This window comes from Labrus bergylta, chromosome 15 (assembly GCF_963930695.1).
Source record: "Labrus bergylta chromosome 15, fLabBer1.1, whole genome shotgun sequence".
Lineage (NCBI taxonomy): Eukaryota > Metazoa > Chordata > Actinopteri > Labriformes > Labridae > Labrus > Labrus bergylta.
Genome location: NC_089209.1, coordinates 2,688,146 through 2,707,971, shown reverse-complemented (window position 1 = coordinate 2,707,971; position 19,826 = coordinate 2,688,146). Strand labels below are relative to the sequence as shown.

At 40.6% G+C, this 19,826-nt stretch overlaps 1 protein-coding gene across 1 annotated transcript; it reads right to left on the bottom strand.

Moving 5' to 3' along the window:
* Nucleotides 1-14,552: 14,552 nt before the first annotated feature.
* On the bottom strand, nucleotides 14,553-17,206 carry LOC136182780 (tripartite motif-containing protein 16-like). Its single transcript, XM_065964123.1, has one exon. The coding sequence runs from the start codon at nucleotides 17,174-17,176 to the stop codon at nucleotides 15,491-15,493; it is 1,686 nt and encodes a 561-aa protein (XP_065820195.1). The 5' UTR covers nucleotides 17,177-17,206; the 3' UTR covers nucleotides 14,553-15,490.
* Nucleotides 17,207-19,826: the final 2,620 nt, after the last annotated feature.

Here is a 19,826-nt window from a genome sequence, read left to right as displayed (position 1 = left end):
CAAGTTGTGATTGATTTATGTACATTTACTTGTAGCCTACATTATTTAAGTACATTATTTATGTACATTATTTAAGTATACTATTTATGTACATTTTTTCTCACTGTATGATTTGTTTGATTGTTTTTAATTGTGAAGCAATTTGTGACTTGAGTGTTTTCAAAAGTGCTATACAAATAAAGTCTTACTTACTTACTTATAATATAATAATAATAATAATAATAACTTTATTTATAAAACACAGGTTTACAAAGTGCTTTGACGAACAGCAAAAACAAGAACAAACTAAACCAAACACAGAAGAACATAAACAACAACAAGAACAAACTAAAGCAAACACAGAAGAACATAAGCAACAACAAGAACAAACTAAACCAAACACAGAAGAACAGAAACAACAACAAGAACATAACAAATGTAAAATACTAAAAATAATTAAATACAATTCAACAGAAAAGAACCCAAAGTGCACGATACCCAACAGACATATAGAACCAGACCATCACAAGAACCATCATAAGAACCATCATAATAACCATCACAAGAACCATCATAAGAACCATCATAAGAACCATCACAAGAACCATCACAAGAACCATCATAAGAACCATCATAAGAACCATCACAAGAACCATCACAAGAACCATCACAAGAACCATCACAATAACCATCATAAGAACCATCACAATAACCATCACAAGAACCATCACAAGAACCATCACAATAACCATCACAAGAACCATCACAAGAACCATCACAATAACCATCACAAGAACCATCACAAGAACCATCATAAGAACCATCACAAGAACCATCACAAGAACCATCATAAGAACCATCATAAGAACCATCACAAGAACCCAGGCAACACAAGAACCATCACAAGAACCATCATAAGAACCATCACAAGAACCATCATAAGAACCATCACAAGAACCCAGGCAACACAAGAACCATCACAAGAACCATCACAAGAACCATCATAAGAACCATCATAAAAACCATCACAAGAACCATCACAAGAACCATCATAAGAACCATCACAAGAACCATCATAAGAACCATCATAAGAACCATCACAAGAACCATCACAAGAACCATCACAATAACCATCATAAGAACCATCATAAGAACCATCACAATAACCATCACAAGAACCATCACAAGAACCATCACAAGAACCATCATAAGAACCATCACAAGAACCATCACAAGAACCATCATAAGAACCATCACAAGAACCCAGGCAACACAAGAACCATCACAAGAACCATCACAAGAACCATCATAAGAACCATCATAAAAACCATCACAAGAACCATCACAAGAACCATCATAAGAACCATCACAAGAACCATCACAAGAACCATCATAAGAACCATCACAAGAACCATCATAAGAACCATCATAAGAACCATCACAAGAACCATCACAAGAACCATCATAAGAACCATCACAAGAACCCAGGCAACACAAGAACCATCACAAGAACCATCATAAGAACCATCACAAGAACCATCATAAGAACCATCACAAGAACCCAGGCAACACAAGAACCATCACAAGAACCATCACAAGAACCATCATAAGAACCATCATAAAAACCATCACAAGAACCATCACAAGAACCATCATAAGAACCATCACAAGAACCATCACAAGAACCATCATAAGAACCATCACAAGAACCATCATAAGAACCATCATAAGAACCATCACAAGAACCATCATAAGAACCATCATAAGAACCATCACAAGAAACATCATAAGAACCATCATAAGAACCATCACAAGAACCATCACAAGAAACATCATAAGAACCATCATAAGAACCATCACAAGAACCCAGGCAACACAAGAACCATCACAAGAACCATCATAAGAACCATCACAAGAACCATCATAAGAACCATCACAAGAACCCAGGCAACACAAGAACCATCACAAGAACCATCACAAGAACCATCATAAGAACCATCATAAAAACCATCACAAGAACCATCACAAGAACCATCATAAGAACCATCACAAGAACCATCACAAGAACCATCATAAGAACCATCACAAGAACCATCATAAGAACCATCATAAGAACCATCACAAGAACCATCACAAGAACCATCATAAGAACCATCACAAGAACCCAGGCAACACAAGAACCATCACAAGAACCATCATAAGAACCATCACAAGAACCATCATAAGAACCATCACAAGAACCCAGGCAACACAAGAACCATCACAAGAACCATCACAAGAACCATCATAAGAACCATCATAAAAACCATCACAAGAACCATCACAAGAACCATCATAAGAACCATCACAAGAACCATCATAAGAACCATCATAAGAACCATCATAAGAACCATCACAAGAACCATCACAAGAACCATCATAAGAACCATCACAAGAAACATCATAAGAACCATCATAAGAACCCAACAACACGAGCTGAGACCAAGAGGAGCAAAGATTTAAAAAGATGTAAGAAACTAAAAGAGATAAAAGTAAATAAAAAGATAACAGCAATAAGAAGGTAAGAGCAGGAAAAGAAATAGAAACAAGTGATTAAAGCCACGCTCATTATAATTTTTTTTACCTTAATTGTTGTGTTTTCTTTTAATTATCATATTTGTTATATATCAATATAATGGTCAGTCTGACTCCAAGCACAGTTTCATCAAATTGAAAAGTAAGGTAAATTCATTAATGAAGTGAATACATATACATACATTTGCTCACATACACACACACATAACACAGGGTAAGATGATACAGATGATAAAATAATGTTGATTTCTATTTTTAAAGGTTAAAGTTGTATCCAGGTGACCCCGTGCCCCCTCCACAGTCCTTCATTTGGCTGAATGCCACCAACATTTAATTTAAGAAACTCTATTAAGTTCCCCAATATTTCCAGTTTCCCTTTTACAATGTATGTTAGTGTTTCCATATGATGAGGTCGTTGATGTATTGGCATGATCAAATACAGGATCAGAGTGGATTTAGAACAAGAAACTTCAGACATGTAGGACATGAGGAGCGCTGAGACTTATTTACACTGAAGAAGAGGAGGAGAATATGTCACCTTTAAAAACGTGTCTTATGTTAGGAGGGCAAAATCAAACAGTTCGGTTTTTAGATAATCTGTAGGTGTTGTTGCCTTTACACTTATTTCTCATATCTCACTCACATCACTCATGATGACATCCATTGGAGTTATGTATTACACAGGCGTTTGTGAAGTTTTCAGGATGTGTATTTCCTGTGTGGACTTCTGTTGCAAACCAAATTGCCCCCTCGGGGATTCAATCCAATCTCAACAGGAACAACAATCATTGAAGGTGAGTGAACAATCATGAAGAATATGTGGATCCAGGAGGACCGAACACAAGGTGTCTCCAAACACGTTTGACCTTCATGACCTTCTCTCCACCACCATCAGGAACACACAACAGGTAAGTCTTATTAAAATGAACATAGATTTAAACAAATAAAAAACAAGAGACAAAGACAAACAAAACATTCAGCCATGATTCGTTGATTTGCTTGGATGAATGAATGACAAACTAACTGACCTTTCACCTTTGGAAGAAAATCTAGCTAAATCTAGATGAAGGTTGTTCTTGATTTGGTTGTCAATAAAGATTTGAATGTTGCACTGAGCAATAATCAACCACATATCGCCGTACGAGTGTAACATGTGCAGGATTGTGTGCATATTATCTGTAAGTGTGCCACAGTCTGATGTTACATAATGCTCCTTTAATGGGGACTCTGTGAACAGATGCCCTCTCGCTCCCCAACCCTGCAGCACCACATTTAAGGTGAATTAGATATTTTCTCCCTCTTCATCTCTGCGGTTCATGCAGGGAGAGGAGGAGGAGGAGGGTGAGGAGGGTGAGGAGGGGGGGAGAAAGGGGCCATTAGCCTCCCCTCTTCAGGCAGGGCGGGTCTGACATCAACACTGCAGTATTATTACTGCAAAGAGCTGCTGATGGAAAACACTTGGCCTGCTCCGACGGGCCATTTCCATAAACATTTACGCTGGAGTTGCAGGTAATAGGACGGAGCCATCATTTCTGTGTTTGTGCAGGGAAACAGAGGAGATGGAGGGAAAAAAAATCAGATGCAAAATCCTGGATGTGAGAGCGCACGGCACAAAGCCCCCCACTCAGATGGGGGCGTTACAGCTCAGGAATGTGACATACAAAAAATAAATACATTTTGGCAGGTGCAGGTGGTGCATTTACTGCTCTCATGTTAAAATGCACGCTGTCGATCTGAGTGTTTTCTCCCCGTAGAACCATTTACACACTTTATCGTAAAAATGTACAAAATGTGTTTTAAGAAAACAAAAAAAAGAGCAAAAAAGGACTTCAGATTTCTGTGTTCCAGGAGTCAGAAGTTGAGTGTTTTTCTTCTAACATGAAAATAAAAAAATGTGAACGAAATGTTGCGATTAAATCATTTTCTCTGTTTACTCTTCTGTATGTGAGCAGATTTTGTCAGTGCTCCCTGATTTGATTTCCTCCAGCATGCGGGGCGACTTAAAGAGGGAGAGCGCCCTCACCTGGTGGAGCGTCACGACATGTCACAGCAGCTTTCAGCCCCTTTATACTGCAGGTGTGTGTGTGTGTGTGTGTGTGTGTGTGTGTGTGTGTGTGTGCGTGTGTGCTTGCTTTGGCATTTGGCTTCTTTTTCTCTCACCCCAGCTGTTTTAAAGCAACACAAAATGCAGTAAAATCTGTTGAATTTCAGTGTTGTGCATCATTTTGAATCATCAAAGAAATCAATAAGACAAACAAAAGAAAAATTCTGTTGGTTAGATTTAGTTTCTCAATCTTTCATTTGCACTTTGATGAGTTCAAATAATAACACACACTCTCGGAGGAACTGAAACATCTATTAATAATTCAACTAAGGTCGTCTAAATTTCTAATACTTAAACGTTTCCAAACCACATTTAAAAAAAAAAAACGTACAATCGATGGTTAAAAAGTACAGGAACTTTAATTAAAACTTCAGATCTGACCTAAAGCTGAAGTGAGTGAAAGAGAGCGATAGCGCCCTCTGCTGGTGACAGAGAACTGTTAGTGAAATACAGTGAAACTCAAATTAAATGCCTTGTGGCTGTTGAATAAACAGAGTGATATCTCACTTAAGGAGAAGTCATTGACTATGAGGCTAAAACAAAAACAAAAAACATTCAGGCTGTTTTTACTGCTGTCAAAGCAGCGCTCCTTCCTCCTCACTCTTTTGATCAGCTGATCCCTTCACATGAAAAGCTCAGCAGGAAGTCACATGGTTTATAAAAAGAAGAAGCAATTTGTGTCTCCTGGTTGTGATGTGTCCCCGGCTGGTCGCAGAACGTCTTCTCATCTGATCCTCTTTGAGTCCGTTTCTGCTCATTGTGCTGCAGAAAGATAGACCCACCGGGTTACAGTTTATTTTATCCGCACACACAGACGCATTTTTACGACTCGTTTATCCCACTTTTTCAGCTGAATTTAAGAAAATAACGTGAGGTTTCTTTGTGGAAATACTGACAGGAACTTTTTGTCTTTAACTGATTGAACAATAAAAACTGCATCATAAAAAACATGCTCGAGCTGCATATTCATATTTTTTATTAAAAGGGATCCTCTGGTGTGTGTTGTTGATATTAAATGAGGCGCTTAAACTGATAAATAACGTGAACACGTAATGCATGGTGTGGAAAAAACATCATGAACCAATAAGGATCCTTCTTCTCTGGTCCAAAATCAGACATTAAAGGGGACATATGATCCCCCTCCTCCACCTTTTCAAACAGTCCCCTGTGGTCTAAATGAAACATCTGTGCTGTGCTTTGTTCAAAATATAACATGAATCAAGCACCAGAGGAGGTTTGTGACCCTGTATAAACCAGCTCTCTCTGAACGCTCCGTTTTGGTGTGTGTGTCTCTTTAAATGCAATAAGCCCCGCCCCCTGAGTTTTCCCCGTAGACATCACTCCTCTGTAGTGAGAATAAAAATGGAAGACATGTAAAAGTTTTGTTCTAGTCTGGGGGTGGAGTCCATGGGTGGAGACACCAGGGGAGGGGAGGGGATTTTTTTTTACTAGAATCCCACTGTGACATCACAAGGAGAGCACATTTGAAACAGAGCATTTTTCTCTGTGTTGTAAGACTTATGCAGACCACAAACAAAGGACTGGATGGGTTTATTTCACATTTTGTGGGCCTTCAGGTTACCCAAATATTCAATTCTCCAGTTTCCACAGCGACCGATGGTTTGACAGCCACATTCCTCCGACTTAAAAAACGTCTGTCTCGTTTACTTTACCTGCGTATACTTGCCGTTGCTCTGTTTGTTTACTCGTGCTGTTAAACCCTCCCTGATCTCCATTATGGGGGAACGAGAGGTTATGTTTCCACAGGCGGCAGTAGGTTTTTTATTCACGGTCTCTAACAGTTATAGGATCAGTGTTGAATCTGCTCGCTGTGGGCTAATTGAAAAGGCCGGCGTGCCGCGGCGACGCTCTGAAACACTCCTGGCAGAGGTAAAACGGTTTAATTGAGCTAAATCTGTCTCAATGAAGGTGCTCACTTAAAAAAAAGAGAGAGAGACGGTCCTGGCAGCGGGCCTGGAGAGAAGCGACAGTGAAGGGGGTCCTTACCTGCACATTAGAAGAGAAGGCATTTTAATAACAACACAGAGCATCCCCCCCCCCCTCCCTCCTCCCGCCTGTTGGAGTGGGACTCAATTATAGTTAATGGAAGTTCACCACATATTTTCTAATGGGGGGCCCTCGTCTGCTGCGCGGGGGAGCTGTGCACACTGAGGTTCAGTTACATAAACTATTTTTGAATGCAGGAATAAACCCAATCCAGGGTGACTAGATTATAGATCTCACAGACAAAATGTAACTTTAAAGCCGTTTTCACATCTACACTCCTGAAAATATCTAGATCATTTCAGGAGGACTGCTGGGACAGGGAGGGGGGGCGGGGGGTTTCCTGAGGTCAGAAGTGACGTAAAAAACGACGAGGAAGTAGAGGAAGAAGCAGCAGAGAATATTTGTTTTTCTATCAATGCTACGTGTAGTTGAAGAGAATCTCAATGTGAACTAAAGAGTGGAGAAGAACATCCTGGAGAACAGGAAACATGCAGCAGCAGGTTGATTAGAGCGCGGAGATGGTAGAGGTGGTCGTGTAACGATCACAGGGAATAAACGTCACCACCCCCTCCTATTGGCTCCAGGTGAATTCTCTGGAGAATATCCTGCAGCTCAGCTCAATCAGACTTGCTGCGGAAAAAACTACAATTTAGAAACTTTCTAAATTGCACAAATCATCATGTGCATCCTGGACAGTGTGCAACAGTTTCTCTGCAATATTTTGTGTTCGCTGTGGAGTCAAAACAGTTTTTGATATCGATTGATTTTTACTAGAATCGGATCAAAATGTAAAAATCTGCCGAAGTGACACGCCTAACCTGTAGCACAAGGTCAAGTACAACACATTAAAACAGCTCAGAGTTATTTCTCAAACTCTCAAAACCAACAGCAGAGCGAGCAGAAAACTGAGAGATGGAGCAGAGTAGCCTACATGTCGAGGCTCCTACATATCCTGCAGCCATCGCCGTTCCCTTGATCCAAATTATCAATGCAGCTTCTTCCTTTGAAATATAAAGCTTTGATTTTAGTTTCACTCCTGATCATTAGCATGCTAAAATACAGTCAGTTAGTCATTCATGATTTATTTGTCCTTACAAGAGGAAGAAGTAGACAAAGAAGTTGGAGTAAAAAAAACATTTTCACACCTTAGACTGTATGAAACATGGACGTTGACTCAGTGACATCACCCGTTGGTTTCTGAAGAGGAGCTCAATGATGGCGGAAATGTTGTCTCACACTAACTCTCAATCAGTGTGAAGAAACGTGCAAAGAGCCTTTTGTTTGAGGCCTTCAACCTCCATCAGCCACGCCCCCGTTATCATTTATTATATTCCCATTCAACAGACAAGGCAGCAGCTCTGTCCTTGAAAACACGACATGGTTAAACAGCAGAGAGAATAAAGGACGCAGGAAGTGAGAGCTCACATAAAATCAGCTTCAATCGATAAGATTTGATCTTTTTGTGCACATTTTATTGCATTTCACTCCGGCTTGTTTATCTCATAAAAGTCATTGTTCATTAAACAGCAAATACAAAGCAAATGAAACAAACTATAAGTGACCTTTGTGTTTCACAGTCATGCTCATTTTTCATCTTGTTGATTTTCCTGTTCTATTTTTAAAAATGAGAAGAAGAAGAAGAAGCAGCACAAACGTGATCCAAAACAACAAAATGTTCATCATCTGAAGAGATCTCACACAGCACGTTTAATCCTGTGTGAGAGATTTCTGCTCTCATGTTCCTCTCAGGGACTTCTAGCCTCATGCTGCCCCCTGGTGGTGAACATCTGCAGCAGCATGAGAGCCCCCCCCCACAGGCTCTGAGGCCCCTCTGGATACATCCTTTAAAGGTTTATTATTTGTAAGATCCCAGTTAGCTTCTGTGCTAAGCTACTCATATCTTCATTGACAATATGTCATTAGTTAGATTATAACAACACATCCATGACGTTCATACTGACAGGAAATCAAAACACAACAAACGGTCCAATAAAAAGCAGCTCTCCATAAAGTATCTGGCTCCTACATCCCAAGAAAAGAATCCATCCTACACATTGTTTCTTTTGTAAATAAACACAATCTTCATTTTGCAAAGCATCCTTTTGCACCCTCCAAGAACCGGGCGTTTATTTTTTATTTTTTAGAAAGATGTATTTTTGGGCTTTTTATGCCTTTATTTTGAAAGGCAGGAAAGTGGATAGAGTCTGAAATCAGGGATTGAGAGGCTGCGGTAAATGAGCCACGCCCACTGTACATGGGGAGTGCGAACAAACCACTTGGCCACCGGCGCCCCCCCCAGTCGTTTTTTTTTTAAGTGTCAGAATTAATCATCAGACTGGAAAGGAGTCAGAGGACAGAAAGCAGGTACACTCCCTTTGTTCAGACTTTAGAGCCCAAAAACATCGGGGGAAAAAATAAGAAAAATGTTAAATGAGTTAGGGTTCAATGTTGCACAAGTAAGTACAGATGAAAAGGTGCATGCATCCCATGATGTCACCACAGTAAACAAGTCATCCTGCAGGGAACATTTATTTCTGCACCAAATTTCATACCAATCAGTCAAACATCTGAACGGATCTTCAGTCTGGACCGTTCTGAAATCCAAAGATTAGAGAAGAATGTGTAAAGTAATAAACTCCTGACACATTTGTAAAAACGCTGCTTCACATGAATCTCTTTCAAACGGTCGTCCTCGTGCGGTCTCTGAGGTTTGTTAAGAGTTCATAGTAAACCTTTGATAACAACGTCGGACATTATTCAGCTGAAGAGTTCTGACCTTGAAGAGAAACTTCTCCCATCTCTAACACACACACTGACGTCCTTTTTTATACACGGTGTAGATAGTAAAAAATAGAGTAGCTCTTATCTGTATGGTGTCAGTGTTAGAGGTAAAGCCACTTCAGGACAAAAGAGAAGAGTCTGAACATGAGGTAAGTACAGATGATCAGCCTTGAAGACAGGAACACTCGAGGTGTTTGCTAAAATCTAAAGAGCCTTTCTTTTGCTGTCTTTACTTCTTTATCATCTTCGGTTCAAGAGAAAAGAAAAAAAAACATGAAAATCTTATGAAACATGTGGAACAAAAACGGTATTCTTCCTCATCGCTCCAAAGACTGTTTTTCAACCTCGACATGTTTCATGAGAAAAGATTTTATCAGGAGAAAGAGAAGCAGTCGGTGATCAGAGCTGAACATCTCTGCTGTGAAACGTTACAAAGATCATTTCTAAAGCAACAGATACGGACCGAGGGGGTGAGGAAGCAAACGCCACGACTTGGGGGGCGAGGAGGTCAAATACCAGGAGGGCTGGCAGGAGAAACAGGTAAACAGATTTAAAAAATGTGTCTGTTTCACCCCCGAAAACTTCAGGAATTTTTTTCAGGAGTTTTGTGCAAAGGGTGAAAGCGCCTGAGGACTTTGGGAGACGATAAATCGACTTTGACTGAAGTTGTTTTCACACTTTGCACTCCTGAACATTTCAACAAAATCTCAGGACAGGCCCCTCAAACTTTTCATTTTTCATTTCATTTCAAACCTTTATTTATTCTCGAAAAGACACTGAGGTTTCCTTCATTTCCAATGCCGTCGAGATTACAAGCACAATAAAACAAGCAAAAACACAACACACACTCAGAATCTGTGACAAAACCCACTGAGATCATTGAAAACAGTTACAATTTGAAACAAAGTTGTTCGAAATCAAATTCCTAAACTCTGGAAGAGAGGGAAGAACTCGGATCCTTAGAGTCCAAATTGTCCTGAGTTGCTTTTTTCAAACTTGTGCCCCTCAGAAATGTCCATTTCCGAGAGAGAGGGGGGAAAAAGGACGCTGCAGAAATCTAAGATGGCGGATGAAGTGACAGAGTTGATTTGATGAAGGATAAGAGTTATTCACAATAAGTCGGGAAGCTGACCTGATGGACAGTGTAGCTGTTTGTCAGGAGGTTTAAAACCCACCTCAGCTCCAGCTCTCAGCCTGAAAGTTAGGGTCAGCACAGAGACCTCCATCGATGGGACTCCAGCGCCCCCTGCAGGAACAGACGGGTGATGTCACTCAATATTTACAGTCTTTGAGATTTAGTGGTCGGGACTTTTTTTCCCGTTTATCGCTCCACACAGAGTAAACTAAGGTTTATGTGTAGATAGAAAGTTAAAGGGAGTTTTCTCCTGGATGAAAAGCCATGGATGCAAATTGCTTAAATCAATAGCAGGAAGGACATTTCCTTTCCTACATTTGAGGACGTTTTCGAGGACTTTGTGTCCTCTTCCCACCTCTGAACGAAAAACTTTCTCCATTAAATGCATTGTTGTTGTTAGAACCCGACCCTGTGTCTACAGCGGTTCTTTGTGTGTCCCTGACTATACGTCGAGTGTCTCTTTGTGTCTCTGAATGTGAGAAAAAAGAACAATGGCGGTGAAAAGAACTCACATAACTTGTGATAACTTCTCTCAGCAGTGACGGCGGCGGGCTCGGATGTTTTGATCTGTGTGCTGTGTGTACGGGCCCTCCCGCCTCATGCTGAGACATTCAAACAGAGCGGCGTGTCATTAGCCTGGGAGATCTTTGGCTGACACATGAAAGCCCCGGCTGATCAGCGGGCCGCGGCTCCACGGGGGAGGCAGGGGCTGACGGAGGATGTGCATATAGCCCTGCGACCGCCACCACCGTGTCTTTCTCCCCCCCCCCTCCTCCCCTAACCAGAGGATGTTTAGAAGCAGATTTACAAATGACATGGGCTGGTCTCGTTTGAAGTGAGGCGGAGAGGGGGCGGCTTTACAACGCCAGAGACACGGCTCATTACTCCAGCCGATGATACAGACAGATGGACAAAAGGCGACAGGGAGGAGAAGTCACTAATGAGGAAAAAGAGCAGATAAAAAACAGAGGGAAGTACCAGCCTCCTTTCTTGCTCCTTGTCTGTCACTCAGAGACTCGCCTGCTGCAGGAGGACATTCACCTGAGCCACAGAGACCTGCTGAAGCCGTAAGAGAAGAAGAGAAAAGTAGAGCCTACTTCCGTTTTTTAAAGCTTTAACAGCGACACTTAAAGGTAAGAAAAAAAAAAAAGGCTGACTGTCATAAAGAGGAAAGAGAAATAATAATGGACATTTTTCTGAGTGTTGTAGAAAGGAGCCCTGGGAGAGAAGTTTTTAAAAACCAAGAAAAAGTAAGCCAATGCAGTTCCTGGAGTGTCCACTAGAGGCTGGCTGCAGAAGCACAGGAAGTCACATACACACCCATTCTAAAAAGTCTGTTTTTACAGCAGAGATGAACATGTTTACAGCCTGGTTCAAAAAACCAAATAGGTGTGATTAGCTCATGTCTGGATGGACACACACTGTACGGGGGGTGAATGTTTTGATGACTCATCAGTTTTGATTTGATGAAGGATAAGAGTTATTCACAATAAGGCGTGTAGCTGACCTGATTGACAGGTGGGCGCGGTGTAACGGTTTGTCAGGAGGTTTAAAACCCGCCTCAGCTCCAGCTCTCAGCCTGTCGTTAGGTTGACTGAAAGTTAGACTGAGACAGCATTTCCAGCATGGAGACCTCCATCGATGGGACTCCAGCGCCCCCTGCAGGAACAGACGGGTGACGTCCAGTAATATTTACAGTCTGGGGTCAATCCCAACAGAGCCCAATCTTCAAATGTCACACAGCAACATTTTCACAGCCTAGTAGAAAAACAATCTTTTAGATCTCTACAGCCTGTAAATAAATTTAGCGAATCAGACCCATCGTATTTTTGAAGCAGGCTGTGAACATGTTAATTTGTATCGTTAAAAGGCTTTTTGAATGGACGTGTATTAGGGCTTTCACACTTGACACAAAATCCTGATATTGGCTGGAGGAGCTGTATGTGTGAACGCAAACAGCAGAAATTTTTTCGCTCAGACTTCACCCAGAGGGTTGGTCATTTTCTAAAAACTAGCATGATTTAGAAAGTAGCATTCCCTCAGTGCTCCGTCTGCACCCCCTCCCCTCTGTTGCTCCCTCTAAAGCCACGCCCCCTCACTTACTCGCACGAGAGCCGTCTCTCCAGAAGTGGACCTCAGCTCATCTCTGTCATTGTGTAGAAACTACGTCGTCTCATGTCTCATTCAGCGGTCAGTAAACTCTCAGTATAAACTCAGGGAGACAGGGAAGCGTGTGATTGGTTCATCAGATTGGTACCTCGTGGCAGACATTGGTTGAAGTTTTTACAGACTTACAAACTGATACAGATGACGGATTTTCTTTGTTCCTTTTTCAGAGAACATGAGTTATTAATGTCTGTCAGGACCTAAAGACAATTTACACCAACATCTTAAAAAAGTGGATCTGGAGGAAATGACCAACCCTGACTTTACATAAAGATTCCAATAAATGCATAAACGTGAGCATAATAATAATAATTATTATTTATTTGTATAGCACTTTTCTATACAAGTAACAAAGTGCTTCACAACAGAAACTAAAAGCAGAGAGACAATTAAAGACTAATAAAATAAAAATAAGAACAATTACCGAAATCACAGAGTAAAAGCATTTTAAAAGTAATTAAAAGAATCTTAAAATCAATTCTAAAATCAACAGGGAGCCAGTGAAGGGATGCTAAAATAAGGCCTGATATGGGTACATTTGATTGTTCTTGTTAAAAGCCGGACTGCTGCGTTTTGGATATTAGTTAGCATGACTGTGGAGCTCTGAAAAAAGGGAAAGTAATAAACACAAGAATAAAACTTGATTCTCTGAGTTTCTGCTTCTGTTTGTTTTTAAATTCAACGTTTGTCCATGTGTGAAAAATAAATGAATAGGAATGCGGCGCTGCAGTGTGACGCCGTCTTTCACTGTGACTGTGAGGAGATGAAAGTCGACTCTTTGTTGAGCGAGTGTGTGGCAGTAAAATGTAATTGGTGCCTCACAGCAGGACGCCGCCTGCAGACGTATCTGCGGAACATTAATAAACAACAAACTTGTTATTCACCGATTTCTTTTTCTGTGGAACTGTAACAAGTGTATGTGAGAGTGGAAAACATCACTGTCCATGTTTTTAATCATCTCTGCTGCTTGAAGATGCCGTCTGAAGAAAGACAAAAAAGAGCAGAATTGAAAACAGTCTTTGGATCAAACGCCACATTTCAAAATCCAGAACATCCGCTCGTGTGGCCGCTGCCTTTCAATTTGTCGGGCGGTGGGGGGGGTGCCGGTGTTAAACGGCCTCCCAGAGGGCACTGGGGCAGACCACCAACGCTTTTTTTTTTTTCGGCCACCATGCTGCGTTCGACAGAGCAAAACAAAAGCACAAAGCTGCAGCGGGGACGCTTTGTTGCTCTGCTTTTAATGTGGCGGCAGGCCAGCTGCCCCGCTGACGTGCGGCCTCGCCTCGGCCTCATGGAAACAAACATGGCAGGGACCGGGAAGTTACAATTTTTAAAAACATTTTCAGTAAATTGATTTATTGAAACAAGAGTTTGGCTTGATCTTAAAAGACAAAAAACACCCGATGTGTTTCTGAATCGTAATGTGTGATCACGTCTCTGCTCTTCATCTTAACTTGTTGTTTGTGAACTGTTTCTTAATCTTGTAATATTTATCATGACGTGTGCTGCTGCCCACTGTGGGCCACAGCCTTGTGATTCAGAGTGAGACTCATCTTGCACTCCCTTTCCAAAGTGACAATGCTCCTTTATGTTTTGCGTGTGTAAAAGATTGAACGTTCTTTCATTTTTTATAGCACTTTTAGTTGCAGTTTCCTGATCAGAACATTAAAGGGGACATATTATCCCCCTTCAAAATATAACATGAATCAAGCACCAGAGGAGCTTTGTGACCCTGTATAAACCAGCTCTCTCAAAACGCTCCGTTTTGCTGTGTGTGTCTCTTTAAATGCAATGAGCCCCCCTGAGTTCCAATCCAATCCAACTTTATTTGTTAAGCACTTTAAAACAAACACAGTTGACCAAGAAGAATGAATAAAATACATAACTGCTCACATGAGATCAAAGAAAACAGCATGTGAAATACAGAATCAATTTAAAAAACATAAAACATAAGTAAAATGAATAGGAATCCAAAAAAGAAATCAAATAAATAAACAAGTTGACGTCTTACTGTGTGTCAAAGGCCAGGGAAAAGAGATGGGTCTTAAGAAGAGATTTAAAAACAGGCAGAGAAGAGGCCTGTTTAACGTGCTGAGGTAAATCGTTCCAGAGTTTTGGAGCCCAGCAAACGCACGTTCCCCTCTGAGCTTCCGCTTGGTTTTAGACATCACTCCTTTATTTATTATTGACATTATTGATTTAATCAGGAGGATTACATTTTTAAAACACCTCAGAGGACATTTTTACATCACTTTGAATATGAACAACAACATTTATTCTGACTAACTCATTTCTTTAAGTGTGATTTTATAGATTTTCTACAAATGTACAAAGTGGTGAGAAGAGAAAATCAGCATGAAAGAAAAGTTTGCTGCTCTCTCTCTCTCTCTCTTCAGACTCCTGAATCAGAACAGAAACAACAGAAAATATAAATGTATGAAAACAAATAATCAAACATGGAGAGCAGAGAGAAGTTGATATTTATCACTCAGAGAAATGTCAGTTCAGGTGAACAAAAGTCATCCTGAGCAGTGAAAGAGTCCACGGCTAAACAGACACAGGAAGGAGTGTCACTTAAAGACTCTCAAACATTTACAGAACAGACGAGAAGAGGTCAAAGTACCGCCCATAAAGTTTGATTGACAGGTGACCACGATCAGATCTCAGCAACGAGCGTGGATAAAAATCAAGTTGAAGATTTAAAACACAGCAAGTTAAACATCTGTCTCGTTAATGACTTCTGTCTATTTCAGTTTACACAACTCAGCAGAGGCTCCAACATAATAAAACAAGTTAATAAACCCGAGTCCAGCATGTAGAGGCTGAGTGAATGTGGTCTGGACTCTGTGGAGGAGAGTCATGGTTTCAGAGATGCTGTAGAAGGACAGAATACCTGCTCTGTGATCCAGGTACACTCCTACTCTGGAGGACCAAGGACCTGAGACAGGAGTGCTGACATTGTTGTAATAAAAGTTATAACTGTTGTTGAAACAATATAACGACCAAGATTTGTCATTACGTCCAAATACACACTCATTCAATCCCCCTGCTCTGCTGATATTCTTGTATGTGACTGCTACACAAACTCCTCTTCCTCTCTGCTCGACTTCCCAGTAACAACGTCCACTCAGACTCTCTTTACTCAGGACCTGAAGATAATCAGTGAATCTGTCTGGGTGACTAGAATAAGGATTGGTCTGACTCGTTACTGTTACTTTTCTGTTCCCATCAGATAATAACAGCTGTGTGTAAACTGTGTTTGGATCCAGTGTGATGTCACATGAATATTTTAAGAACTCAGCTCTGGTCTTGGGCTCTGGTTCTGGCAGTAAAACATCCACTTCAGTCACTGTCTGTGAGATGTTTGTCCATTTCTCTCTCAGGACGTCCTGTAGTTTATCTCTGACTTCTGACACAGCCGCTGTCACGTCCTCAAAGTACCTCAGAGGACGGATCTTGATGCTGGATGAGTGTGTAGATTCACTGAGTGGTGACAGTGAGGGGTAGTCGTGTAGAAACTGGTTGTGGTCCTGTGTGTGTGACAGCTTCTTCATCTCAGCGTCTCTCCTCTTCAGCTCAGTGATCTCCTGCTCCAGCTTCTCCTGAAGCTCTCTGACTCGACTCACTTCAGTTTGCTGCTGGGATCTGACCTGCTGCTTCACATCAGAGCGTCTTTTCTCCATGAGACGGATCAGCTCAGTGAACATCTTCTCACTGTTCCCCACTGTTTTATCAGCGGAGCCATTGATAGCCTCCACCTCCTGTTGGAGCAGCTTCACATCTTTCTCTCTGTCCTGGATTCTCTGCTGGATGTTTTGTCGACTCACCTCCAGCTCTCTCTGCTTCTCGCTCCTTTCTGCTGCAGCTGAGACTGTGTCATGACCTTTGTGTTCGTCCACAGGGCAGAGATAACAGATAGACTGCTGATCAGTACGACAGAACATCTTCATCACCTCATCATGACGAGAGCAGATGTTCTCCTGGAGCTTCTTGGAGGGCTCCACCAGCTTGTGTTTTGTATAGGCAGGTATTTCATAATGAGGCTGGAGGTGTTTCTCACAAAATGAGATCAAACAGAAGAGACAGGACTTACAGGCTTTCAGTTTTCTCCCGGTGCAGACATCACAGGCCACATCTTCAGATCCAGCATAGCAGTGATCAGCAGGAGCAGCTTGGAGTCCAGTCTTCTTCAGCTCCTCCACTAAATTTGACAACATGGTGTTTTTCCTCAGGTCAGGCCTCGCTGTGAAGGTCTGTCTACACTGAGGGCAGCTGTAGACTGTCTTCTCATCCTCTGTATCCCAGTGGCTTTTAATACACTTCATGCAGTAACTGTGTCCACAGTTAAGAGCCACCGGATCCTTCAGGAGATCCTGACAGATCGAACAAGAGAAGGTTTCCCGGTCCAGCTGAACTCCTTTCTGCGCCATTTCTCCTCTCGGTAACAACGACTGTCTGAGTTTCACTTCCTCATAACTGATAACAAGTTTCACCTCTGATCTATAAAGCATGTGTCTGTGCATGTGACTGTGCAGCTCTTGTTGATTACACCCATCCTCAAACTGTAGATCTAAAGGGGAGGGAACCATGAGGTATGAGGACAGAGTGCAGCAGGCTGTGTTTGAGAGCAGGAAGAAGAGGGAGGGCTGATAGAACTACGATTCATTCCAGGAAGAGGAGCGGTTTGAGAGAGATACTTGTTTACAACAGAGAACATTTCTCTTTTAAAAACACTTCTCCTTTCAGAGTTTAGATGAACTCTTCTTTGAATCGGAGGGTTTGGAGAAGACCACAAACAAAACCAGATATTATTTGTTAAGATTTCACTTCAGAGCCACAAAATGAGTCTTTCTAACGATTATCCACTTCAAATCTATTATTATTGTTTATTTTCTGAAGTATAAATACCAAATAAACAAAGTCTCTATGCTTCTAAATGTGAGGATCTGATGTTTTTCTTGGTCGTACTTTATAGAGCAGTTAAAGTTTTTTTCTCTTTTTGGCTGTTGATGGACTTTGACTTTAACTTTGTTGTGACTTAGAGGAAATTCATTTAGCAGCCGCAGGTGAAAAAAAGAAATGTAACCTGTAGAAAACACACTCAGGAACACAGACTCAGACATTAGAGACAAACAAACTGAGGAAGAATAGTTATAGTTATCCGTTTGAGTCAAAGGTCTGTATTAAACTCAGACATTTCTGTGAACACTTCCAGGGTTTTTCTGAATTTACAAAAAGTGAGAACATTAAAGAGGACATATGATCCTCCTCCTCCACCTTTTCAAACAGTCCCCTCCTCCACCTTTTCAAACAGTCCCCTCCTCCACCTTTTCAAACAGTCCCCTGTGGTCTAAATGAAACATCTGTGCTGTGCTTTGGTCAAAATATAACATGAATCAAGCACCAGCCTCGCCCCCTGAGATTTCTCCGTTGATGGGTCCATGGGTGGCGATACCAGGGGAGTTTCTTTTGTTTTTTACCAGAATCCCACTGTGACATCACAAGGAGAGCAAGGAGGAGAACCCTTAAAGCCTCTGCAGAGGTCCTAACATTTTATGACAATGTGAAGATGATGATGTGCCAAAAGCATGTGTAGTTTCATTCATCATTTTACAGATAAACAATCCTTGAAAGTTGAAGTGAAGCCTATTTCCTTATTTTGTGAAACCTTTACTAAAGTATAACAAGAGTAATGTTGTAAAGTTATGACTTTTTTCTCATAGATTTATGAGATGAGATGAGATGAGATTCAACTTTATTGTCATTACACATATACAAGTATAGAGTAACGAAATGAGGTTTGGCATCTCAGCAGAAGTGCAAATAAGCAGAAAGTGCAAAAGTCTGTGCTATGTACAGTAATTACAAAATTTACAGATGTAGACAAAAAAAGTGAATTATGAGGTATATATGGATGGCTGGATTAATGGGATGCTATAAATATAAATAAATGCTATAAATAAGTAATGCTACAAAATAAGTGTATTTTTAGGATTATAATATACAGATTAAGGTGCAGTGAGCATGCTATACTAATAATATACAGATTAAGATGCAGTGAGCATGCTATACTAATAATATACAGATTAAGGTGCAGTGAGCATGCTTTACTAATAATATACAGATTAAGATGCAGTGAGCATGCTATACTAATAATATACAGATTAAGGTGCAGTGAGCATGCTATACTAATAATATACCGATTAAGGTGCAGTGAGCATGCTATACTAATAATATACAGATTAAGATGCAGTGAGCATGCTATACTAATAATATACAGATTAAGGTGCAGTGAGCATGCTATACTAATAATATACAGATTAAGGTGCAGTGAGCATGCTATACTAATAATATACAGATTAAGGTGCAGTGAGCATGCTTTACTAATAATATACAGATTAAGATGCAGTGAGCATGCTATACTAATAATATACAGATTAAGGTGCAGTGAGCATGCTATACTAATAATATACCGATTAAGGTGCAGTGAGCATGCTATACTAATAATATACAGATTAAGATGCAGTGAGCATGCTATACTAATAATATACAGAATAAGATGCAGTGAGCATGCTATACTAATAATATACAGATTAAGATGCAGTGAGCATGCTATACTAATAATATACAGAATAAGGTGCAGTGAGCATGCTTTACTAATAATATACAGATTAAGATGCAGTGAGCATGCTATACTAATAATATACAGAATAAGATGCAGTGAGCATGCTTTACTAATAATATACAGATTAAGATGCAGTGAGCATGCTATACTAATAATATACAGATTAAGATGCAGTGAGCATGCTATACTAATAATATACAGATTAAGGTGCAGTGAGCATGCTTTACTAATAATATACAGAATAAGATGCAGTGAGCATGTTATACTAATAATATACAGATTAAGATGCAGTGAGCATGCTATACTAATAATATACAGATTAAGATGCAGTGAGCATGCTATACTAATAATATACCGATTAAGGTGCAGTGAGCATGCTATACTAATAATATACAGATTAAGATGCAGTGAGCATGCTATACTAATAATATACAGATTAAGGTGCAGTGAGCATG

Coding starts and splice junctions, on each gene's coding strand:
- LOC136182780 (XM_065964123.1), bottom strand. CDS start 17,176: ATGGCGCAGAAAGGAGTTCAGCTGGACCGGGAAACCTTCTCTTGTTCG.